Source organism: Gymnoscopelus microlampas (assembly GCF_963454915.1).
Source record: "Gymnoscopelus microlampas genome assembly, chromosome: 2".
Lineage (NCBI taxonomy): Eukaryota > Metazoa > Chordata > Actinopteri > Myctophiformes > Myctophidae > Gymnoscopelus > Gymnoscopelus microlampas.
The window spans coordinates 46,765,418-46,792,713 of record NC_139939.1 but is presented as its reverse complement, the minus strand read 5'-3'; the positions used below and the strand labels follow the sequence as shown (position 1 = coordinate 46,792,713).

The window sequence follows — 27,296 nt, the reverse complement described above, 5'->3', positions numbered from 1 at the left end:
CCATAGTGCCGAGATGGTTTTGGTGCCCAGTTGTCCTGGTGCCCACCTCTCCAGGTACCCACTCATCCAGGTGCCCAGTTGTATGCCCAGTTGGCCCCAGTCCCTAGTGCCCAGGTTTTGGTGCCAACCTGTCGTGTTACCAAATAGAATACCCCAACAAAAGCTGAAACGTGAATTCTCCCATGGGGATTAGGGATTATTATTATTATCATCATCATTATCATCAAATACAATTTGACTAATTGAGTAATTTGCATGGTATATTCCCAGCAGTGTAGGTTTTGGCACTTTTATTTAATTTCTGCTGGATATTATGGAATAAGAGGCCAGGGCAAATAACGGGTCCATTTGGTTCCATATTGTACACCGTCAGAGACACGTTTATATGGGGTCCTCCTTGAAATTAAAAAAGCTTGAGAACCAACCACTGTCCACTGGTTTAGGGTATTTATAAGAAGTAGGCCTAATGCTAGAAGATTAGAAGAAGCCCACCCTCCCTCGTGTAGAAACTCACTCCCCCAGCAGCACGCACCTTCAGTCCCTCCTCCAACCACTGTGTGCAGCGATGGAGCGCCTCATGAATAAACATGAGTGTTTAATAGTACATCGTACCTTCTCAGTGCACGGTGGGGTTCAGTTAGGGGGATATTGACAGGTGCTCCGAGGAACCCCAACTAATCCGGGAAAAGGGACTTTTTGCGTCTTCCCCACGTCGTTAGGAAGACCATGGCCGGCGCCAGGATCTCCCGGGAGCCTTTGTTGGTGATTTTATTGCAAATCGTCCTAATTTGCTCCGCTCAGGTAAGTGATAAATTGTTCTCTAATTCAGCTCTCTTTTTTATCAATAGTAGTTGGTTGCTTTTGTTCTGTGGGCTAGTTGTTTAGGCTACTGTATCAATGAATAGCATTATGTAATCTGCTAATTCTGGATTTAATATACATTTTACATTTTACATTTATACATACAGATAGCCAACCCTCCATCCTTGCTAAGTATATTTTTTTGAAAGGAAAAAATAACTCCACACAGGTTTCCTTTGTGTGATATCTTTAATACATTTGGAACTCAAAACAGGAATGAACGGTGTGTGTATCCTCTCATGTGGACACATGGAACCAATGAGACTAAAACAACAGTTAATCTCAGCACATGCAGTTCAGAGTTCCTCGACTATAATGGGATAGTATGCCTTTAGTTCATATTTCTTGACCTTATTATTTCTAGCACCATGACTGCTCCCACACAAAGGGACTTTGTGTGAGCTACTCTTTGCAGACCACCACACCAACCCTGGTTTGAGGATGGATTTCAGCAGAAAATAATGATTTTATTTTGGGGTTGTTTTTGTTGTTTATCTGCAGAGGGGCCCGGTTGGTCCCAGGGGTCCTGAAGGACCGGCAGGAATAGCTGGGGTACCTGGCGTAGATGGCATTGATGTGAGCTGAATTTTATTTATTATCTAATGAGATATCTATCAAAGCTGGGGTCAGTATCAACTTCAGTATAATCAAATCCAAAATAATGTCAAGACACTATTTATTAGTCAGTAATAGAGCATTAATTCACAAATATTTGATTTCTGATCATAGAACATACATGTACCGTTTTAATAGTTTGTGTTCCATTTAGTTGGTTTTGAACATTCCACTTCCTGAATGGTTTAAAATAAAAAATGTCAGTGACACCAGCTTTGTTATTTATGACCATTATGTCTTCACTGCTTCATTCTATTTCCCTAAATATTTCACTTAAGAAGTAACATCACATGCATTACATTTGTAATATTTTTTTCAGGGTGAGAGAGGAGAAGACAACTTTGTTGAAGGCGGACCTGTGAGTGGAATTCTTTCCCTGCATTATTAATCTCACATGCATGAACAGATATGATAACTACTTACTGTGGAGTTAATTAATATGTTTGTTTTCACCACTAAATGAACATTGTGATTCCAGGGCCCGGATGGTGATAATGGCAAAGACGGAGTTCCTGGCACAGCGGGCCTCCCAGGCGCAGACGTAAGTTAAACACCAGGGTAACAACCTGAGAAATCAAAACTAAGAAATTTCTAAACCAGTATGTTTTCTATTCTAAAAGGCAATTTGGTAAAGACTGTACATGTTGCACTCAACCAGTCTTAACCAACCATTGTAATGGATAAGAAAGTCATTCTATTAGTTAACTGTAGTAGGGGGGAGTGGGGGAGGGGTGATAAAAGATTGTGTTGAATCACTGTAGTGTCTGAAGGACTCAAGATATGCACATCTACGACTGGCAAAAGTAGTTTATCTTGGCCGCAGAGCAAAAGAGTTGAGGAAACATGTCCCCTGAAAAAAACAAAGTCTTGAATACATCAATATTTAGGTGAGTGAGTAGAGTGTGCCTCAAATAGCTTCCTGACAGAAACAGAAGTCTTTTTGTATAAGGCAGGGGGGTGCTGGGCCGGCGGGGTGGGGGTTCAACTGCCCAGGGATGGCTGACAGGAAAGAGCTGTATGCTGCTAAAGGCTGGCTGTGCAAAATGGACCCAGTGTGTGCAGGCTGCTGCACCCCATACCTGGTGTGTGTGCTGATGGTCCTGGGTACAGACAGACAGCCTGGTTAAAATGAATAAGCAGCTGGACAGAAGTGGTGGACAGGATCAGTGTGAACTGCTGTGCAGTACAGATAAAGGTTTTGAAATAGACTAAAACATATATTATGTATAATTTGATGGACATGTTGGTCCATGGCATCCTGCAATACAATACATGTACAACATGCTTCTTTTTCTTTTACTTTAGGATCCCCAGTGGTAGTGGGGGGCCTATCCTTGGCAATATTAGTGCTGTGTTGTAAGAAAACTGTAATCTCTGAATGTTTAATTTGAGGTGTTTTCTCGTGCTCTTTGGCTGCTAAGACCTCTGAATGGTCAGAATGCAAGGCAAAAGTTGTTAATATGTGGTGGTTGATGGGGGAGGGCCTGTGGAAAGGGAACCGCCCTCTTTCACAATATACTGCTGTGTCTTCATTCATCTCTTACACTGTGATGTGTAAATGTGAAAGACTTGAAAGAGATTGTAGATCTGCTATTTTCGCTGTTTTTGAAGATATTATGAAAATGTTCTTAACATTTTGGCCTATAATTTCATGTCCAAAATATAGATGGCAGGTTGAAAGTGGTTAAGGATAAACCAATCTCTGGAAATTCCAGTGGTTTATACAGTCAATAAGCTTCTCCGACTTACTTACTTACTTACTTAATTGAAATGTCATTCACATTTGTTGTCTCATATGAATTCCAATATGAATTCCACAGCAATAAAATAAACAGAAGAAGCTTAATTCTGTCAAGATATTAAAAGTCACATGATGTAGTCACAGTCTCAGTCACGACCATTAGGTGGCAATGAACACAGAAGTAGGGTGCTTAATATGACCTTTCTGTTCTTTTATATGTAGTAGTGCAGTACAGTTGTCAGAAGGGTATTATGACACCAGTACCTGACTGTTGTCAGAGTATTTGGAGGGTAGTCTATGACAGTGGTTCCAAAACCTTTTAGCTTGAGACCCAAAAGAGAAAATAGCAGATCTACAAGCTCTACAAGCTTGTAGATCTTAGCAGCTATTTTCACTACTTCTTAAGTATTTCTTTCCCTTTAAGGATTATTTTGAAAAAGGTTTGAATTTGTTTTTAACATATGACACATTTAGAATCTTTTGGGACTTTTTTAATAAATCTTGTGAAATAACAAAATTTAGGAATAGGGGTATGTTAGGACTTACTATAAAAATGTGTCCGCGGCCCACATATGTGTCCCGACCCAATGTTTGGGAAACAATGGTCTATGACATCAGTACTGTGCCGTCAGTGCTGTGATGCCAATACTGTGAGGTCACCGGTCAGTAATCTTTATTACTGACCTGACTAACTATGAAGCACCAACTTGGGGATATCTAGATGGGCATAAAAGGGGTGTGACAGACAGACAGACAGACAGACAGACAGACAGAGAGAGATTTATAGATAGATGTTCCCATCCTATTGACAAAGAGGTAGACGTCGTACTGTATGTCACTATCCCTCACACAGTTGGCTCCTTGTTGCTCTTACTTTTGTTTCATTTTTATTGGGATGTTCTTGGCATGTATTATAGAAAAAGCATACCGGGAAAATGAGCGTGCACACGTTTTGCATGAACTGAAGGCATGAAATTATAGCAAATTAGCCAGCTGTGACAGTATACATAGGCTTTGGTCAGTCCTGAATGTAAACGTGTACAATGGGCTTTATCAAATGATTCTGACCTGCATAGTCATCTATTCCTGTTTTCTTTGACCCTTTTTTCTCCCAGACAAATCCTTCCATTTCATTCAATTAGAGGTTGCTGGGCTAATTCAGTCATGCAGGTTTAAATGTCCCAAGGCATTGGAATTAGATTTGAGTCTTGAAATTGCTCCAATTTAAAAGGGGATGAAATCCTAGGCTGATTTTGTAGCTTGTTTTTCAGTTCAGGATAAAAGCTACAGCAGGGTAAAAAAAATAATGGCAGGCTGCATGAGACTGACCTTATAGTACATCATGATGTAAGCAATGCAATTATAAATTGTATTAGCTGCAACTGTGTTGTTTACTACCCTGCCAAGTGTATAACCTACTGTAGCTTTAAACCTGAATTGGAAAACATCATCAAAATCAGCCAGGGTTTCATGTGCCTTTAAGTTCACTGCTTGTTACTTCATTTGGCCTCTGGTCAGGTGTTTTTGAAATGGCTTAATAGGCTCTATGCACAGCAGCCATTTTGGCTTCTTCTTACTTCCTTCACAGGTGTTACCAATGATACTAATGAAGGCTCTGTTCCATTCTGGTCAAACAGAGTCAGGGTGCTGATATTGTCCATGTTGGCTCACTAGAAATACTAGTGGGTCTCAAAGTGTGGTCCAGGGACCCTCATGGTTCCTTGAGAGGGTGTATCTCTGAGAGTTATGGGGGTCCTTGAAATTAAAAAGTCTGAGAACCACTGTGCTACACTAAATGGAACAGAGCCTTCATTAGTGTCATTGGAAACACCTGTGAAGGAAGCAAGGAAGGGGCCCAATTTCTTTCCAATATGGCTGCTGTGCATAGAGCCTATTCAGTGAGCAGTTAATGTGAGGCTGTGGAGCAGTTCATTTTAACTCAGAACTTGTAGGCCTATATTTAGCTATACCTTCTAATTATTTCTTTCAGGCCGCATTTGCTATTGACTTTGATGATGAAGTATACCCTACTTCATCATCAAATTTTTAATTAATGGGACCTATCCTAGCAATTGAAAGAAGCCTTTAAGCCTCTGAAAGCATAAATTATTCATGACGAAGGATTTCTAAGGTAATAAAATCAAGTGTAAAGTCCAATCCCCATTGTAATCCCCACCTGCTAGGCAATTAATGAGAACTGCAGGGAATTTGGCACTTCCTTATTGGCTTCATTTTAAAAACTGGATGCTAATGTGTTTTTTGTAACAAAAAAACACATCTTGCCTGTAATTGAATGCAATTACAGGCAAGGGGTATGGCATATCAAAACCATGTTTGACAGTCAGTGTCTCCGCCAGGCCGAAGGCGTGGCAGAGACTATGTTTTGCACCCTGTCCGTCTGACTGTCCGTCCGTCCGTCCGTCCATGTATCCATGTGTGTGTTTTTATATTACTCCTACAGATTTTGACCAAACATCATGCAAATGGGTACACAGTATCTCTATAGTCATTGAACCAAACGTGTCTTTCAGATTTTTCAGATATTCCATCCTGATTGTCTAAGATTGGCTTCCAAAGTTTGCAGGAGCGTTCTGTTTTGAACAAAATGCCTCAAATAAGGAACGCAGCGTGTGATTGCCGTGAAACTTTGCATGGACATTCCCACTAGGCCGAGGAAGTACACATTATCTCTAGTCATGTGATCAAGATGGATCTGTCCGATTCTTCATATTCCATCAACATTGCTGGCCCACAATAACCTACCTGACCTGGCGGAGACCTGTGCTGCGAGGAGCCCTTCTTCTAGCTGTCACATGATTCACGACACCATTTGTGCCACCACAGGACACCATTGTGATCAGAAAATCACATTTCAACAACAAACATTGACATTTGTAGCATTTGTGGTTCCCCTTGCTGGTTGACATAAAATTACTTGTAGAGGCCCCTCAATATGAGATTCAAATTTGGGCTGGATCGGACGCTGCGTTCAGGATTTGTGGCAATTCTTGCTAAATGGGCCCCTCCTGCAAATGTTGGAAGTCAATCGGAATGGAATCAGAAAAAAACAGACTGATACATCTTGATCACATGACTCCTGAGATATTGTGCACCGGTTCGCGTGAGTTCTGGACAAAATCTGTATGAGTAGTAGCAAAATATGTGTTTAGAAGTAAACGCAAAATGGTGGAAAATCTCGTCAGGTAGAAATGGTCCTATATGGGGAGTTGCATCATAATCCTTTTTGATTGTACAACATGGTTCAAGAGTTATAGGCCAAAATGTTACATCACACACACACACACACACACACACACACACACACACACACACACACACACACACACACACACACACACACACACACACACACACACACACACACACACACACACACACACACACACACACACACACACACACACACAGACGGATAGGGGTCTCCGCCTCTCAAAGGTTCCCTCATTTTACAGAAGGATAGAAGGATTATTTTGGTTGATGTATTGATATACCTGCTGGTTGTATGATGTTTGGTTTATTAGAAGATGTATTCAGAGTATTGATCATTCATTTGTCATTTTTGTCATTTTTGTGGTGCCACAGATAGAAACCCCATTCATTTTTCCCATAGAGATTTCCGAAAATATTTATAAAAATCATTTTGAGCCCTGGAAGAAGCCATCCAGGCTAAAAAGATATTTGGGTATTCATTAAATATAGGCTTAATAAATATTCAAATATTTTTTGAAATCTCTTTGATTGATTGATTGAATACTTTATTAGCAGTTTGTTAAAACGTTTTTTTTTACAATGATTGTTAAAATGATAACACAAAAAAAGCCCTAGGGGCTTGTTTCCATTGTGGTCCTCTATGGGGAAAAATGATAGATTTTCTATCTGTGGCACCACAAAATGGTGGCAAAACTGCTATGCCCTATGGTGGGGAACTTTTGTCAACCCGTGTGATCTGGCCAATACAATGCCAAGCTACAGCTGACCAATCAGCGCAGTTTCACAGTGCACTGAACTGAACTGCCACTGTGAGCATCCTCACTGCTGAAGGAACTAACAATGTCAAACATGGACAAGACTCCATTGGTAGAATTACTGTCTGAAGAGACACTGGAGTAGGCATGGGATGATAATAGTTATTATCGTTTATCGTGATAAAAAAAACGCTCACAATAATCATATCACCGGAGGTTTTAATTTATCATTAAATTGTCCTCCGTCATACACTAGGATGAATTAGCTTTTGTTGAGAATTCAGTTCCACTTAAACCCTCTATGCTTGATAAAACTGACCTGTAAAGAGCGCATTGGTACGCTCTTATTTCACTCTACAAAAGTCAATTTGAGCCCCCCCGCCCCCCCCCCCCCACACACACACACACACACACACACACACACACACACACACACACACACACACACACACACACACACACACACACACACACACACACACACACACACACACACACACACACACACACACACACACACACACACACACACATACACACACACACACACACACACACACACACACACACACACACACTCACACACACACACACACAGGTAGAGAACCACTGCTCTAGGGCAGTTACTCATTTGTACTATTGGGCGTATTCATTTAAAAAATGAAAACATTATTTTCCCCCAATGTTGGTTTTGTTGACGTGTTGTGATTTTGTTTTCTCTTTAGGGACCTGTAGGACCCTCCGGAGATCCTGGCGCAGATGGTGCAATAGGGGCAAAAGTAAGTTGAACATTATCGCCTACTGTGAAGGCCAATATGGAATAGTTCACTGTCAAAATGTGTGGATTTTAATCAATGTGTGAAATTAACTGTGTTGATCGTTTTGATTACATGCAATACCGGCTGAGAAATGACATTTTCTGTCCCATTCTGAACATGGCGCTTTGCCGCCTGGTCCTCTAATACCCATATTTCTCCTGTGTGTGTACATCTGTCTGTATGTCTGTGGGCAAATTAACTTGATAATGGGCTTGCAGATTTTCATGAAACCTGGAGGCAATGAATTGGCGTGTGAGGAACTGGAACAAAAATATTTTTACTCTTATCTTACCATCTACAAGATGTAACAATAAGATGTGTAATGTAATTCATTATTTTTCACTGTATATATATACACATACGTGATTTTTTTCCTCTACAAATGTGTCCTTTTACCCATATAATCATAAGGAGCAGTGAGCAGCTACTGTGCCGCGCTCGGATTACCTTTTAGGGTTGAAAGGGTCAAAGGTCACAGACAAAGGTCAAGATCAAAATGATCATATCCCAGGGACAGACACACAGGCATCAATCATGAGGATGTCCCACACCAACCTACATGGACTTACTAAAGAAAGATGCAGAAGGGAGGAAAGTACACCAGATGTATGGAGGATCAAGATGACTTGAAATGGCGCTGGAGGGCTCGTCCGAGGATGACCAACAGAGAGAGAGAGAGGAGAAGGGACACTTGTAGGGAGTTGGAATCGGGCTGGGTTTGCACCACTAGGTTCATTTAACTTACGTTTTGTTTGCAGGGTGAAACTGGTGAGGCTGGAGAGGCTGGAGAGATTGTAAGTTGCACATATTATCCTGATTTAAGTACTGCATATACTGTTAACCAAAGTTTCATCATCAAAATGTTCGTCGATCATAGTGTGGCTCTGTGGTACATTGTGCTCCGTGGTCTAGGAAATTATTGAATCTTAAGATTATCATTTTGGAAACAACTCCAGGTTATTGTTCCAATCATTTATGAACCTCATGTATTTGTCTTTAGATTTTCCCCTTTATTTGTTACATTCAGCTTTTTTACTTGTATTGATTTATCTTGTGAGTGGCAGTTTTTTCTTTACATTTAAAGGGTTGTCTGTTCACAATATCCTTATATAGAGCTATATAGTAATAAATACAAGTAATAATTACATTCATACAACAGTGTTATTTGTTAACAGGTCTCTCTCCTTTTTATAACATTTGTTTCCAACACACACATTCAAACGATCCTTCATTATATCATGCTTACCATGATTTGTCTCCTGTCTCCCACAGGGCGAGGGAGCTGACGGTCTCGATGTAAGTACTTCCTGGATATTTGTGTCACTCTTTTAAAGATAAATTCTATCCATGCAGCATTCAAAGTAAAATACACTAATAAAGAAATGTTGCCTTCATTGCAACAGCAAGACGACTCATCAAACTTTCTTGTTTCTTTGCTTTTTGTTTCCAGGGTATTCCTGGTACAGATGGGCTTCCAGGTGAACTTGGCAAAGTTGGATCTCCTGTGAGTAATTGAAATTAGCACATCAGTGTTATCAATACAACCCTTTTAATTAGAGTATTTGTAAATCTTTGTCTCAATTTCATTACATGATGAAAATTTTACTGTTCATAGTACTTTTTATAGTATTAATTAAACAGGTTTTCATTTGACTCATGATCGCTTTACAGGGAGCAAGAGGAAAGAGAGGTCCAGTTGGTCTTCCCGGCACCGCTGGGCCCAGGGTAAATATCATAACTATGTCTGTAAAACTGTCAGAGATGCTGCCACTACGCAACCCAACAGAGTGGCCCATCAACCACGTTTTAATGCATGAAAACGGAGGGCAGAGCTGTTTTCTGTTCTGCCAAGTTCAAGTCAAGTTACAAATCATTTGAGACAAGTCCAAGTCAAGTCACAAGTCCTGAATTTTGTGATGTACAGTAAATCCTACTCAAGTTTAAGTTTCATATCTCAAGTCAACCCATGACTTGCCTGCAAATCATGGGTTAAAACTTATGATTTGTAGGTAATTCTGGACACAATGGAAAACCTTGAGCTTGACTCCAAAACCGTGTTCCAGTGGTGTAGTCTAGTTTCTTTTGCTGTGGGTGTACCTCAGGGGCACAGGATTGTACTAGGAAGTGGGGGGACTCTAACGTGAATATAAGATAACGGGAACATTTTGTGATGTGGTGGGCCTGGTCTGGGGGTGAACTGGGCTCTTTTGCGAAGCATTACCTTTGGATATTTAATTAAGTGTCCTTCTATGTTGTCTTAGTAAAGTATTATGTTTAATTACGCATGCATGAGGTGGTTCACTGCTTCTGTTTTAAAGACTAAAACATGCTACCACAGAAAATAAATACAGTATAACAAATGTTTAGGCCTATGTGGTTCTTAGTTTCTGGGAGGGATTATTAGTTTACAAACACACAGTTGTTACATATGAGACATGACTGAAACAAATATTGTCTTCCCATTCTGCTGTCTTTTGTATTGGTGTCTCTTCCCGAACTCAATCTCAGTAAGTTTGTCTCATATGGTCTCTCATTATCGGTGATTTAAACGTACAGTAGTTGTAGCAGCCGGGGACGGTACTTTAATTAGCTCCCACCCGTTGATATGCAACCAGGGACAGGCCATTCATGTTAATTTGCGCTGTGCCAATCCACTATTTGTTGGGTTTCACATTCAAACCACCAATTCTACAGTGATTGTTTTCGGCGAGCATAATGAATGTGTTTTGCGCCTCCCCCTGGGTACACAGGACCTGGTTCATTTTGCAGTGATATTTCAGACTTTTTTTTAACTTTCTCATTGTATACACACATTGTAGCCATTGACCATGAATACGGTATACACCAAATGTATGAGCTGCAGCTACTTAAGAGAATTCCAAGCAAGCCCAAGCTGTTTTTTATTGTTTCTTTCCTAGGGGCCTCCAGGCGTGTGGGATGGGGAGGACCTGGTGAGTTTGACCCAAATGTAGTTATGGTCTGTGTCACTTTGATGTATTTAAGTGTGAATCTCAGGAAATGGCATGATGAACCAGATTCAAATTAATGACATGACAACTGTGGTCTGTGCCCAATGAGCCACCCGTACTTCACGTGTTCCTGAAATTATGTTTTAGATTCCCCAATTCCCACACATTTGTAATACCAGCAAAACATCATGATCATCATGATGATGCTAAGATGGCAACGTTTCCAACACAGCACAATTCATTGTTAGTTTAACAGTGAGAGTGTACAAAGCTAACACTGAATATTTTGCTGTGTACACTTAAAAAGTGAAAGTTGTTTATACAGACCCCTTGGAATATTGGAATGATAGCCTTTCAGGATTATTGTGGAGGACCATACACACACACGCACGCACGCACGCACGCACGCACGCACGCATACATGCATACATACATACATACATACATAAAAAGCTATTTATTGTGCTATTTATTTATTTGTGGTTTGTATTTATTTATGTATTAGTGCCAAAATGGTCCTCCATAAATGATTACCTGTTTTCAGCTTTAAAATACCAGGTTAGAATTAGGCACATTCGAAACATTTCACAGTGCTTTGGGTTGTTAAAATATTGTGGGGGTTTTCAAATATGTTGTTGTTTATGAAATGTTTTGGATTTTTTTAATGCATGCATTGACAAGGACATTACAATTACTATGCACAATAAATGTAGCACTCAAAGTACAATTTGCTTACTATATGGCTATTCTAGATACCATTTTCCTTTTGCTTTACATTATGCTAACAAGGTGAGCTACTGTCAGTGGAGCCCCCTAGTGGCAGGGCTCTTCCATGACCTCAAATAGGCTGACTTTGTGTTTTTCAGTGCCCCAATGCCTGCTCTGCAGGTCTAGCTGGATATTCTGGGCTACCAGGCATGAAAGTAAGTAAATAACATGGTTCTCAAAGTTAACTTACACCTATACAACCACAATAGAAACAAGCTTATTGCGATTATCCTTTTAGCAATATTGTATAACTGTACCTCTGTACTTTTTGCAAGCTGTTAATAAAGTATCCAATCAATCAATCAATGTTGGAATTCACACATAATAGACACACAGACACATATAAATATATATTATGGCATTGTATCTGAACATTTGTGATGTATTTTGTCCAGTTTAGCTTCATGCATTCCAGTGAACTTTGTGAAGAAATTATTTTCTTAAAAAACAGTTGATTACAAATTTTGACTTAATCGGCATGTCTTTTCTGCAATTAGGGTCACAAAGGAGCCAAGGGTGAATCTGGCGAGCCTGGAAAACAAGGGCACAAGGTAGTGTTTCACTTTCATCCTCACAAAGCACCTATCCTTATTGAGGACATAGCATGAACGCTATTTCTCGCCCACTATCATTAAAGCAGCACTACGTAGTTTAGAGGCCACTTTGGAAATGAATAACATGGCAGCCAACGTCTTTGACTTCATTACCCAAGAGTCTCTGCAAGCATGTACGGCGAGGATGCGCTGTGATTGGCCAGTCTTCGCTTTGACTGGCAGTTCTGCGTTGGTGACTTGGCAAATGCCAGGATGAAACTCATTGTCTCCCCTATACATAGTAATGTGTCTATACATGTATGGAAGGAGGATTGCTATTGCTTAAACATGTAACTTTATAATTTTGTGGGGCATAATATTCTATATAGTTGTTACATAGTTGTTACAAGTTACATAGTGCTGCTTTAATTTGCCGTTTAAAAAGTGAATAGTACAATGATGTCACCATAGCATAGGATTACACTACATTTACTATGACTGCAGTATTTCGATACTAATCAGATTAAGAAAATAATATGAATAAGACATTACCCTGTAATGCTGGTTTCTGATTAGGGCATAATCAGAGTAAGCATAATCCAATTAAGACTTTTAGTTTAATTATTTAAGGGCATTTTAGACGTGTACATCTAACTAACTATGGTTATCAGAGGTTATGTCTGTGGTGAGGCTACAACTGTCACCATGCGTAGGATTTTGAGGATGAGGGATATCATGACTTTTTTTAAATCGACGCAAACATGGCAACTGGGATTTTTCAAAATGGTTGCTGACCAAATGAAGGAAGAGAACCCTCTTGTTCAAATGCATTTGAACACATCTGTGTGCATTTGAACAAATTGTCTAAAGTGTAGAGTCAATGAAGAGCAATCATGTTTTTGTTCCCTTCTAGATGAATAAAAAAAAAGATTGGGGTGAAGTAGCATCTTCAACCCTTCTCCTGGCCATACAGTATAAGTAAATTGGAGGCATAGAGGCATACTTGCATGTAAATAAGAATATGAATGGAATTGTTCAATAATCATCTTGATCAAAATATTGTATTATCTGGAATAAGGCCAATAGACAGATTATTGCAGTCCACACTGTAAATTCAGTCAATAACAAAACATTTGGGGTTTATTTGCTTAATCGAATATTTCAACTGCAAGAGACAGAGTGTGTGGATTTTCTTTGCATAATGTGTTGTAGGAGCAATAGTCATCTCATTCTCCTGTGCAACTGTCACCAACATCACTCAGGTGTGTGAGGGACTTGCAGAATGAGAATATGCGGTGACAAATATTAACACACGTTTGGGTCGCGTTCTCTCTTTCAGGGCTATGAGGGTGAACAAGGAGAGCTGGGTGACTTGGGAGCGCAAGGACTACCAGTAAAATATTTTATTTTTTCTCAACAGTGTTATAATGCATTTTGTTTGTCTTTGTATATCTCAAACATGTTAACATGATAATCTGGTTCTGTCTCTCTCCTTCCTTCTGCTGAGTGATTTTAGGGTCAAGGTGGGCCAAGGGGCATCACAGGGATAGTGGGATCCAAAGGTGATCGGGTAAACGAGTTTACACCCCTATACTCTGACACACATTAATCTCTTGTCATACCGTGTCCTGTTTTGGAACAAAGGCGGTTGTGTACGCTGAATAACTTATTTCACAAACTTCATATCCAAACAGGGACCTCGTGGAAAGTCTGGTGATCTGGGTGGTCAGGGAATCGTGGGCGGCCCAGTAAGTTGCTTCTGTGTTTTACCGCTGTTGTTGTTGTGCCACTTTTGTTACCTCTGTCAAGCCATCTCTGCTGCTTGTCGATGGACGACCCTTAAATGGACTGTGGTCATTTTTTTGTAGGGTGACCTGGGTCAGAGAGGAGTGGTAGGCGAGACCGGGCCAGGCGGAGCACAAGTAAGTAAACGCCTCGGACAAGTCAAATGGTGGCACAGTGAGGAAAGATCCACACAAAACAATGCTAATGTACATGTAAAAGCATCGTATACATTACTGTGTCTAGTCTAGTCTTCAGACTAATATCTAAAAGCATAGCAACCATCCGCACTTAACATTGTTCTGTCAATATGTCCTCTGAGTGTAATCTATTGTGTGCATGATTATAACATGAAATATGTGCAATATGTACTTATTGTTTTGTGTATGTATGTAGTTTTAATTGTTTAATTGTGTTTAATTGTTAGTGTTGAATGTAATAAAAATCACGTCATATAGCTTTGCTGTCGGGTGGAAACCTTGTATGTCCAAAACCGTTACTTTTCAGGAAATTGATTCATCAGGAAATGGAAACATCTTTCAGAAATAGTGAAAATATTTCTGTACTGTGAATATTTCAGTACTTGTGCTCGACACTCTTGTATGATGACGTAAACGACAGCGAAATGCGGTTTCCGCTCCGACAGCAACGTTATGATCATTCTTATTGTGGTGGTATTACATTTTGATGCTTGGTGATTTTCAGGGGCCTCGCGGTCCATTTGGAATCAGGGGCGTTCCAGGGCCCAAAGGAGAGCCTGTGAGTGACACAACACAATTGTTGGTGTTGAATGTGATAAAAAAAATACATACATTTACAGCATCTATCTATCTATCTATCTATCTATCTATCTATCTATCTATCTATCTATCTATCTATCTATCTATCTATCTGTCTGTCTGTCTGTCTGTCTGTCTGTCTGTCTGTCTGTCTGTCTGTCTGTCTGTCTGTCTGTCTGTCTGTCTGTCTGTCTGTCTATCTATCTATCTATCTATCTATCTATCTATCTATCTATCTATCTATATATCTGTAACAGTGTTAACAGTGTTCAAAATAAAAAAAACAATCTGTTTGTCTGTCTGTCTTGATAGCCATCCATGGTGGGGGGGGGGGGGGGGTAGTATTTGTAGTATCTGTCTAGGACAAGTATTTGTCAATCAAACACAGATTATGTGGATTTCCCTGTTCTTTCTCTCATAAACAGGGCCTTGCTGGTCCAGATGGCCGTGAGGGAATTCCTGGGTTGCCAGGATCCAAGGTATTGTTCAACTATTTGATTGAATTGGCTGTGAAGCAAGTAGATCAACGTATGGGTGCTGGTTGGTTGCCTAAAGATTTGAGAAGTGGGTTTGTGGGTGGAAGACTCCTGGTTTGAATCTCCAGACTGCAGAGAAAAGTCTGTGCTGGGAAACAACTGCTGCAGTCCAGGGCCCTTGAGCAAGGCACTTAAGCACCAATTGCTCCACTGATGCTACTCAGCGGTCAACATTTTTTATAGTTTAATTGTATCTACTGTGTGCGAAGCAGAGCAGTGCTGAGTTATGCTCAACACTCTTCCTTTGATAAATAAACAACTATAAACAACTCATGCTAATTGTTTCTATTATTATACAGAATGTTCCAGGGAAAAATGGAGCTCCAGGCGATGCCGGCCTCCAAGGACTTCCTGTATGTATTACCTCTGACTGCAATACATCTCTGATTAAAGCCCAACAGTGTCAAACTGAGCCTTCTGGACTTAACTGGCCTTAATGTGATTCTTTTTATAGGGTTTGCCAGGTTCTTTTGGACAAAAAGGCGTCGCAGGCGAGACGGTATGATGTACATTTCTGCTAATAATGTATGACATAGTATAAACTAAAGTATAATAAATAGTACAACATGGATGATAATTCTGTACATATGTTCATCTCCTCCAGGGTATTTCTGGGGACCCAGGTGTTGTTGGAGTGATGGGGTCTCCAGGGAAAACAGTAAGTATGGAGCAAGTTGAAACAACCTTCATGCTAGATGGGGCTTTCAGGTGGTGTAGAGATATAAGACCACAGTGGTTCCCAACCACCTCCTATTGGGGGGCGGGCACCAAAGACAGCAGGGGGGACGTGAGGCCTTGTCTTGAGGCAATCTGGGAACCCATCGGCAAAAAAAAGGAAGGAAAGAAAACCTTGTAACATCATTGTGGAGCACAATAAACTTGTTTAAAAAAAAAATGTTTCAAAAGTTTAAATAATTGCAAATACAGCCGCAAATCTATTAAGTTGCGATGCAACATGTTGTGAGCTTGTAGTACCGGATATTATTACTACTGCTACTAGAGGTTCGGCCTGCTATGTGGCTGTACATCGCACCGCCGATCCGACCGATATGCCCATATATGGATATCTCTGTATCTGTCAGTCCTTGTCCCTTTTACGCCCATATATGGAGATACCTGATGTCATCAGTATATGCCTATATATGGGCATGCACCCTTTTGTGTGTGTGTGCGTGTGTGTGTTCTTTTTACCTCTTTTTCTCCCCAATTTTGTCGTTTTTGCCAATTGATTCCACACACATTTGTGTGTTGCCACTGCTGTTGTATCCTACTGACTCACCTGCCAGTGAGGAGCCCCCACCGGGAGGACGTAGAGCCCTTGTCCTACTCCTCCCACCCAACACTCCCTGCTGACTCCAGGTGCCCCCCCCCCCCCCAGCCCGTAGGAATATATGCAGTGATATCACCCTCCCCGCACGGCTTCCGTCCCCCGAACATGGGCCAATTGTGTTCGTATAGACGCTCGACAAAGCCGGATGCACCACGATGGATTCGAACCCTTTACTGTAAAAATAAATGGACAAAGTTACGCCCATAGACTCTACAGACCGTAAATGAAGCCTATTTTTCAGCAATTTCAAATCCGCCATCTTTCTGTATCACATCATATCGCGTCATATCCTATGCACACGGAAATTAATGCTATTGGTTGGGACCAGAGCGGGGGTGGGGAATGAATGCTATTGGTTGTGTAGCTTGTCACTCAAATCATCACAAGGTAGCCACGCCCCTCCTACAGCATACCCTACTTTATCATCAATTTTAAAATAAATGGGACCATAATTTACCAAAACGCATGTCATGGTGATTGAAAAAGACTCTAAACTAGTGACTGGAAGCATATAGTATTTATGACGATGTTTATTAAGGTAATAACATCAAGTCTAAAGTCCGGCCAGTCCTCCCGTTAGCCAATTTGAATATAAGATTCGTAATACGATTATAGGGCGTGCGTGCGTGCGTGCGTGCGTGCGTGTGTGTGCACAATGCTGGGACTAAAGTAACGACACCAAAGTATCATTGATTTGGTTCTGTGCCCTTTCAACATTGTGCCATATGCCATGGTCACAGACGTCAGGCAACATCTCTCTTGCTTACAGGGCGAACGTGGTGACCAGGGAGAAGTTGGACCTCCTGGACCAAGAGGTGGACCTGTGAGTATTTTTTGGGGCCTTTTATTGCACAGATCAAATGTGTTTTAAGGAACAGAAATACGTATGTAATTTATGATAAGCTGCGACCAGCTCCTCTTTTGCACTCAAAACCTTTGTATAACACAGACCGACCGACAGACATACTGACTGATCGACCGAAAGAGTGGCTTATTCTAGCTGGTCACAGCTAAATAATTATACTCTATACCATGTTCATTGCACTTAGACATGAAAAAAGTTGCACTGGTTTTCTCCTCTGTTCTAGCCCTACATTATTACATTTTAATTGGTGGAGATCTCTAATCATCTGCCTATGTAAGACTATCAAAGATTCTAGTTTGCATAATAGAGAGACATATGCAATTACATTTAAGGAATTCACAACATTTTTGTCTGAACATGAACGGAAGGTGTTTGTTGTCAATGGGCGATAAGTGGGATCTTTCAAGTCATCAGGGTTATCCATGTCATTATGACAGCTCTCTCTTTAGCCTGTTGCTGAGTTAACTCTTCCTTCTTTTTAGGGGGAGCGAGGAGGGAGGGGCAATGATGGCCCTGCGGGAGAACAAGGACCCAGGGTAAGTCATGAGAAGAATGAAGATATTGTAAAGGACCCAAGAGGTATCAAATTAGTCATACGGCATCTTGATTATCCCAGTCACCTATCACCACTTTCCCCTCAACATCCAAGCTATGGAGGGACTGACACTAGACATGGGTAGACCAGATATATTGATAAATGTTGCTGCAAAAATATCTGTAATTTATCACAGACATTACCAGTAGACCAGTGACCTTATGAACTGGCCCAGGAAGCGTTATAGAGGTTGATGGTGATGCTTGAAATGAATGTTGGCCGAAACTGCAAACTGAAGAATGGAAAAAAATATATTCCGAGATGTTTCATGGTGCAGAGATGATGTGCATGCATGGTGTCTGCAACAATACTGGGTATGACAGAACTAACAAGTAACATGTTTTAACCTCCTTAGAAGAGCCAATGGTTGATTGGAGTCTGCTCCATCAGAACAATTGAAAGTGTCCGTTAAGTGATCAATTACAGAAATGAACGCTAAATGGTCTTCTCCAAATACTTTCTTCTGATTGTCTAAACTCTCTGGTGCTGATGTTGTTGTTGTTGTACTGTCATCCATTTGGTTGTCCGAGGAGGTTAAAATAAATGGAAATAATTAAGAAATGTGCTGTACTCTGAGCCTTGTGCTACTCTACATCTGTTGAGAGAAGAACTGCTACTATCTGTGCTTTGGTACCTTTTTATTATGACAATGAACAAGACAAGAAAACCTTCATCTTGGACACACCAGTTCATAGTATTAGGAATAACACAATGAGAGCATTTCTAAGGAGACCAGGTAAGAGATGTAACCTTGATGAGGTCTTGATGAACTTGACTCTTAAAAGGATCCCTGGCTAATAAGCCAAATATGTCTTAATACATTATAATTGTCCTCTTTAACTAAAATGTAAAATTAAAAACACCTTAAATATTTTATTTATTTTAGAAATAGCTAATCTTTCACTCAATAGGGGCAATGCCCGTCGCAAGTTGATGATGTCATTTGTCCATGTGTGGTCTAGCCCTATGGAATTTATGGAATGCATATGAAAATAAAAAACAACTTTATACTTCCTACGGTTAATATGAGCATCAAAACAATATTTTAAATATGTTTTATTAGCATATGCATTCCATAGATTCCATAGGGCTAGACCACACATGGACAAATGACATCATCAACTTGCGACGGGCATTGCCCCTATTGAGTGAAAGATCAACTGTTTCAAAAAATATATTGTAGTTATAGAGGGCAATTTTAATGTATTAAGGCACCTGTGTTCCAATGGATCCAATGTAGTTATTTGTTAGTCACAAAGCTCTAGTTAATAATTTTTGGCATTGGTTCAATATTTATAAAACCCACAGACACACTTAACCACATATGGAGAAGATGCAAGGTTTCTGACTGACAGCAGCGAAGTAAAGATGATGAAAAAGGATAAGGTTGTTGGACAGACTGAATGGATTTCCCATTCAACCTGTTACATTCTTATAAAAACCCTGAGAAAATAACAATATGATTTTGATATTAGCATAATGGTAAAGGAAATTTAGGCAGATATCAAGAAAGGAAAGAAAATAATCTGAGGATATGAAATTATTTTGGGCCATGCAGCAGTGAATAAGCGTGAAGAGATAAAAACCAAAGATGTTGTAGATATGGAAAATGTATTACTTAAATCATCCCATTAATTTCCCTCTGGTGATCACTTCTCAAGTCCCATGGAGCAAAAAGAAATTAGGCCAAACTAAGCTATTTCACCAAATTCCAACCTGATTTGTATTACTGCACCTTGGCCTGTTAAACTGTTGAACTAGAAATATAAATCCATTCCCTGTGACATAAAGCAAGTGATCATCAGCGTACATAAATAACATCTATCATCCTGTGCATTATTATTCAATCAACACGGGGAACACTGACCAAGATGAACCTCATATCTTGCTTGAACATCTGCTGCAGGGAAATGGAGCCATGTGCTGGTCTATATTAAAAGTGTCAGGCCTTTCTAAACCTTTGGCCCTCTGTTAATGCAGTAATCCACTTGTAAGAAGGGGGGTATGAATGGACTCTTGTTACAAAGGCCCAGGGGGACCAGGAGTATTTCTTCAGTTAAAGGGGATTCAGGGCAGGGAAAAAAAAATCTGAGAAATCCTGAAAGAGACCTCTGTTCCCAAGGAATGCTTGCGATCGGTTTGCCCACAGGATGCCACAATCAGTACCCCCACTTACACACACACACACACACACACACACACACACACACACACACACACACACACACACACACACACACACACACACACACACACACACACACACACACACACACACACACACACACACACACACACAGAAATATCTGAGTGAAGCAGTTTATCCCCAATACTTCTACTGCTTCACCATTCAGAGTCAGACAAGGCTTTTTTCATTCTGGAAATATGGTTGGTTGGCTCAATGTCATGGTGGGAGCATATAGCTTCTCACAGGTGATCCAGTGTTTTGATTATTGTGTGTGTGTGTGTGTGTGTGTGTGTGTGTGTGTGTGTGTGTGTGTGTGTGTGTGTGTGTGTGTGTGTGTGTGTGTGTGTGTGTGTGTGTGTGTGTGTGTGTGTGTGTGTGTGTGTGTGTGTGTGTGTTCATACAGGGAGGTATCGGGGCTCTTGGTCTTCCAGGTCTCCCAGGACCCGCTGGTTTGTTTGGTCAGCAGGGTGACAGGGTAAGAGCAACTAAAGTGACAGTACCACACAATGACCATGCTAGATAAATTGGCATAGCTCAAAAATTAAGCTGATGAGTGTCATTCATAAAAGCATTTTGTGCATATGAATATGTCCCAGACAAAGGTGTTGTTATTAAAATGTATTTATTTTATGTGAAATTAAGCAGTAACACTTTCTCAAAAAAGGTTCAGGAAACTTTACGTTAATACCGAAGTTGATGATTTATAAATGATTTTTCATTGTTTTCAATGTTTTTTAAAAACATATTAAGTCAAGGATTAACCACTTAACCCCTATAGTCTAGAGCAGGGGTCTTCAAGGTTTTTCAGGCCAGGGACCCCTTAGCTGAGAGAGAGATGAAGCAGGGACCCCCCACTACATATTGTATGTGTTGCAACTGTGTTTCAGATTACACATTCATCAACATCAACACACGCTGCAAGGCGTTGTGAGCTTGTAGATCTGCTTTTTTTGGCTAAAGTTCTCCTCAGAATAGGGATGCTACGGTTCAATCCTATCACACAAAGATTTGGCGGCCCCCCTGTAGTAACTCTGAGGACCCCCAAGGGGTCCCGGACCCCCTGTTGAAGACCCCTGTTCTAGAGAACTGGACTTGAGTTACGACTGTACTTTGACCGCTTTCTTCCGTCTACACCAAAAATAGCCGATCTACAAGCTCTCAACGTGTCGCCTTTGATATACGTTGTGAACTTGTAGATCGGCGATTTTTGGCAAATGTCCCCCCCCCCACCCAGAATAGACATGCTGGGGTTCAAGGGGTTAAGTAGAAGGTTATTCACTGAAATGAGGTAAAATTAGTGAATTCTGTCAACATACATCAAAGAAGTCACAATGCCAGGTTATGCCAAGTTATCTGTTCTCTTTTTGCAGGGTGGTGTCGGTCTAGATGGTCCGGTGGGAGAACAAGTATGTTTTACAAGATGCAATATTACATCTGATTAAAATCTTCTCTATAGGCTTTCAGAATTTCATTTTGGACTCGGGCCAAAGATGTGACATGTTCTCCTGTGTTTCAGGGCGATGCAGGTGCTGAGGGCACGGCAGGAGAGAGAGGAGACTTGGTGAGTGATCAACCACCAAAATATGTGCTTCATTCATTTATTTATTTATTTATACACACCTTGTGTTTTAGCATTGTCATATGACCAAATATTGTTTGTTGTTGCTTTATTTAGATTAGGCTAGTAGAGAGACAGGAAACTGAGGGCAGAGAGGGGGATATAACTCCATATAAACAAACTTTTCAACTAAAACTATAATCCTAATTTTCCCTAATCTACTATGTATGCTTTAAATCATGGTAGCAGATCTATCTACTTGAACTGACTGAATTTGTTATATCATGCTATGTATCCGTCTATTCCTTTCCAGGGCGATGAGGGTGAACCAGGAGAAAAAGGATCGGTATGTTCAGCACAAAATAGCCGTACATCCATGAAGCACCATTTGACTAGTTACTACTGTAGTAGTGTGCACTTTAATGTCTTTTAGCCTTGCCTCTCCATGTGCATTCTAATAATGCATCATGTGTTCAAACCTGCATACTAAGGCAATATATTGGTTATTACTGAAACACGCTCACGTAATCTGATTATCAAAATCTGGTTTCGGTCGTAATCAAGAGTATTTATCTTATTAAGACACCTGTTATTTGCACAATTTTTCAATTTACGCCTGGTCAAGATTTCCTCTGGGCTACTTAGTGGCACATGTCTCTATCTATGCTTGTCTGAAAACATATAAACCAGGGTTATTGCCATAATAATCACGCCAATTCTATGCATGTAAATGCTTCAATCAAATCATTGCAACAATAACCTGATTATTGCCAGTATAATGGTGGCATTGGGTGTGCATGTAAACACACTCACACTGTGTTGTTTCAGACAGGCCCACCAGGAGAGACAGGAAACAAAGGACCTGAGGGAGGCAGAGGTCAAGAAGGGAAAGAGGGCAAGGAAGGATTGCCTGGACCACGAGGCATGCAGGGAGACAGGGGGCTACCAGGGGTGCGAGGACCACAGGGGCCGGCGGTAAGGCGCACTGCAATAAAAAATGTTCTCTCCAGTACATCAGTGGTTACCAAACTGGGGGTCCCCAAATGATTTTAGGGGGTCCCCGGATGATTAGCTTAATGTGCAACATCGTTTTATCACTCGGATCTCACTCAGTTCAAAACGCATCGCTTCGCGCCGCGTTTCAAGCTTGCAGATCTGCTACTTTTGATGCTGATGCTGTAGTATGATCAAAGTAGGACATTCATTTACGAAACAACTGCAACCACAACCACACAAAAAAAGACCATACATATCCTTAGGCTATTAGGAGCTGCTGCTACAAAAGCCATGGCGTATAGAAAACCTGGTCAAGCGCATATACTGTAAATGCCTGCACCTGAGGCTTATGTTGATGCTGTGAACGATGTGGTTTCTCTGTACTTACCAATCCTTGTTCTAACAGGGCAAGACACCAACAGATACGCACGTCAAACAAGTTTGCATGAGGGTAATGCAAGGTAAGTGTCAGTCATCTTCATATTTTGTACTTTTTTGGGGGCTCTTGGGTGGCGCAGTGGTCCCTGCCCACCACCACGGAGGTTGTGGGCTCGAATCCACCGTGGTGCATCCGGTGTGGATATTTGGCGGGAGGAGTAGGACAAAGGGCTCTACGTCCTCCTGGTGGGGGCTCCTCACTGGTAGGTGAGCCAGTGGGATACGACAGCAGTGACAACACAGAAATGTGTGTTGGGAGGAATTAATTGGCATAACGACTAAATTGGGGAGAAAAAGGGGTAAAATATAATTGGCTACTCTAAATAAAATTAAAAAAGTAAACTTTTTGCTCTGTGTAAGTCACCCTGGATAAGGCATTTTGTATCAGACGAGTAGCGATGTCACTGCTGAACTCACTGAGATTGTGGATTAATGTGTCAGCGAAATGCCTAAAATGTAAGCGGAAACAATGCGTTGCTGTCTGTGTCACAGAGCAGCTGGCCCAGCTAGCAGCCAGCCTGAGCAGGCCTGAAGAAGGCATGTCTGGCCTGCCAGGTCCACCGGGTCCGCCCGGACCTCCGGGCCCTGCTGGAGACAACGGTTTCCCCGGACACACCGGAACAAGAGGACTGCCCGGTCTCAAGGGACCACCAGGGCTGCTGGGTCGCAAAGGACAAAGAGGTGAGATTATTATAGGATTCAGAGATGCAGAATCAGATCTTTTCACATGTCCTCAGTAACTGTACATTGTTTCCAAATGAAAATCTACAAGCTCACAACATGTTGTAACGCGATGCATTGTGAGCTTGTAGATTGGAAAAAAGGAACAGATCAAGTATAGAGACTAGAGATCAAGTATAGAGGTCAATTAAGTATTTTTTTTAGGGTTTTAAGGTTTTAAGTGGTGAAGTATCTGAGGTGTGACAAATGATTCTGGATAGTAACACCTTTCCAATCATATTTTTCTTTGTCCACAGGTGACACTGGTGACAGAGGTGACAGAGGGCCCACAGCAAGAGGGTCCAAGGGAGAACCTGGCGCACCTGGTCTACCAGGTAAATACAGCATATACTTCCAGGCAGAACCCTGCAGATCTGCTGTTAGATGATGTGATATGTATGCCTCATCAAGGCCAAGATACAAGACAACAGGGCCAGTTCAGACAAACATAGTGCAAATATTCATAGTTTATATTCATACAAGATAGAGCTCATCAACTTGTTCACACACACTGTTCACAGTTGTAACCTAGGCAGGCCACCCGCCAGGCTGGGTGGCCTACCTAGGACTGTGCAAGTCGCGGGTTGTAGCTGTCAGGAGTCAGGACCCGAGGAAGCTGTGGGGGGAAATAGAATTTCTATGACATACGGTTAACTTTTTTTGCATTTGTGGGCAGAAGTGAAAGAAGTTTTAGAGGTGCACTCTATAGACCTCATAGTCTACAGTGCCTCAACATGCAATTCCAATTCGTGGTTGATTGGATGTTGAGTTCATGATTTATGGCAATAGGCCTTTCCCACAACTTTTGGATGCCAATTACAGGCATATAGTATGGAATCTAAAAAAGCAGTTTGCCGTTGATTGTCATATGACTCCTGAGATCGTATGTACCTAATTTGGTCGAAATCACATCTTTCTGCAACAAACATTGACATTTGTCGCATTGGGGGTGCCCTCCATGGGTGTAAGTGAACTCACTTTTGGCTCTGCACTGTTTAGGGGCTCCTCAATATGTGCTTCAAAGTTGGGGTCGAACAGGCAATGCATTCAAGATTTTTGTCATCTCTTAGTAAAAATTGTTATTATAGCCAATCGGTATGGAATATAAAAAATCTATATGATACATGTTTAGCAAATATAACTCCAGAGATATGTGTCAGATGTGTAATGACATGTGTGAGCTTTACACAAACTCTGCAGGAGTAGTAGCATAAAGTGTTTTGAAGAAACAGTGGAAAATCTACAGTAGGCCAGTGGTTCTCAAACTTTTTCATGTCAAGGACCCCCAAAATGACACTTATTAGCCCGCGGACCTAACCTGACTCCGTCAAATGGAAGAAGCTTGCGACACACATTTTGTTTCACAGCGTACTTCCATCTGAGACTCCGGTAGCAGAATCGATGACAGACGGCGTTTTCATTTTTTCAAGCTACTTGGCAGGTGATTGGATGATCCCGCCCCTAGCAGCCGCTGATTGGTTCTAACACGCAGCCGACCGGGCAGCTTTACTCCCTGAGCAATCCCAGACTCCTTCCTGAAATCAAATGCAAATGAGATTTCCGGAGGGAGGGGGGTTTACCAGGCTACCGCGGACCCCCATTTGAAAAGATATGCCAGGGACCCCCTAAGAGAAGCAGCTCTAGCAGTGATTCTCAACCATTTTAATTTCAAGGAACCCCCAGTTTGACGTGCATTAGGCTACAGACCCCCATTGAATGGCATTGCCATCTCTGGGACCTCAATTTATATTGTAAAATCAATGTTGATTTAGCTCTGAGAGTGTACAAATGGAACCAAATGGACCCGTACACTCTCAGAGTTAGAGACCCAATAGGGTCCATTTGATTCCTAACTATCCATCATTTCGCTGGGGAACCCCTGGAACTCCCTCAAGGACCAGATGCTAAAGAAATATCCTGTCAGTGCGGATAATTCCAAGTTCTACGCGTGTAAACCCCCATCATTGATATCGTTGTTGTCGGGCAGAAACCTCGGCTATCTCCATATTCTAACTGTTTGTGTTTTCTTGTAAATTAGCGTCCTACTTGATCATACTACGGCGTCACACAAAAGCATCAAAAGTAGCAGATCCACATGTTTCGAGCTTTAAGATCTGCTACTTTTGCTATTTTTGAATTTGAACCCTGAAAAGTAACAGTTTTGGACATATGAGGTTTCCACCCCGACAGCGACGACATGGTGTTCCTCATGTGGGTGTATAAGCAAAATATTCCATGGACAATGTGCAATTTTTACTGTTTTGAATCTAACAGGACCTATCTTTTTTTCCCCAGGTGATCATGGCAGAGCAGCCTATGGCACAGACGGCCGTGAAGGACTGAGGGGACCGCGCGGAGTCCCCGGTGTTCCTGGCGTTCCTGGGCCTCCCGGGTCTCAAGGACTTAACGGCTATTGTGAATCGTCACAGTGCATCCTTCCCATGGTGGCGTCGCCGGTGTCCGCCAAGGATTCTGGGATGAAGGGCCCCAATGAGATGTGAAGTGGGCCTGTGATGGACCCCTGAACTTGAAGGGGAGGGGGGGGAGGAGGAGGAGGCAACTGAGAGACTAATGGAGAAAATATCACTCCAGAGAAGATTTGTCCATTGTGTTTTGTCACTTGATTTGTCTTGTTGGTTGTTTTCATTCATTTGGAACATAATACAATTTTCTATCAATGCCATTTCTGTGGCGGTTGTTCGACCCCCTATAAAGAAACGTAAATGTGGACTAATAGCAGTGCTCCGCTGAATGACAAATGGTTTTATTTTTACCTCGCCGTCTGTGTAAAATAATAAATAATCAGCTCTTGTTTTTGAGAAAATGGGTACTCTAATCTATGTTAACAATACAACCTACCCGTCCCTCCCCTTACAGTGAAGCAAAATGCAACAATGTGGCAAGTCTAAAACATGTGCTGTATGTGTGTTTATGTAAATGTGTCAATATGAAATTCATATGCAAATTATACTGCTGGATAACTTACAATTGTTTGTGAGTATCTTTGCTTATCCACTCAACAGCCCCTGTGCTTCTTCCTCTCAGTGTAGGTAGGATATTTTGAATTCTTTGTCATGCTGACGGTGTTTTTTGTGATTGGAGGGCAGCATTGTTTGAAAACCTATCTAGCAGTTTTATATGACATTTTTATTTATTATATCAAGGTCCGACGTGGTATCAAGTTGTACAAAAGAGGAAATAAACACATTTTGATAACC

General features: G+C 41.2%; 1 protein-coding gene across 1 annotated transcript; it reads left to right on the top strand.

The window, feature by feature from the left end:
- Window positions 1-583: 583 nt before the first annotated feature.
- On the top strand, window positions 584-27,296 carry col9a1a (collagen, type IX, alpha 1a). The gene is made up of 32 exons (XM_084077108.1): window positions 584-801; window positions 1,363-1,437; window positions 1,796-1,834; window positions 1,955-2,017; window positions 7,929-7,982; window positions 8,780-8,815; window positions 9,294-9,317; window positions 9,472-9,525; window positions 9,693-9,746; window positions 10,940-10,972; window positions 11,857-11,913; window positions 12,256-12,309; window positions 13,631-13,684; window positions 13,808-13,861; window positions 13,986-14,039; window positions 14,160-14,213; window positions 14,779-14,832; window positions 15,278-15,331; window positions 15,688-15,741; window positions 15,843-15,887; window positions 15,993-16,046; window positions 17,488-17,541; window positions 18,066-18,119; window positions 20,770-20,841; window positions 21,737-21,772; window positions 21,883-21,927; window positions 22,238-22,270; window positions 22,753-22,899; window positions 23,327-23,381; window positions 23,851-24,039; window positions 24,336-24,413; window positions 26,374-27,296. Exons 1-32 carry the CDS (start codon window positions 727-729, stop codon window positions 26,577-26,579), a joined length of 2,064 nt encoding a protein of 687 aa, XP_083933234.1. The 5' UTR covers window positions 584-726; the 3' UTR covers window positions 26,580-27,296.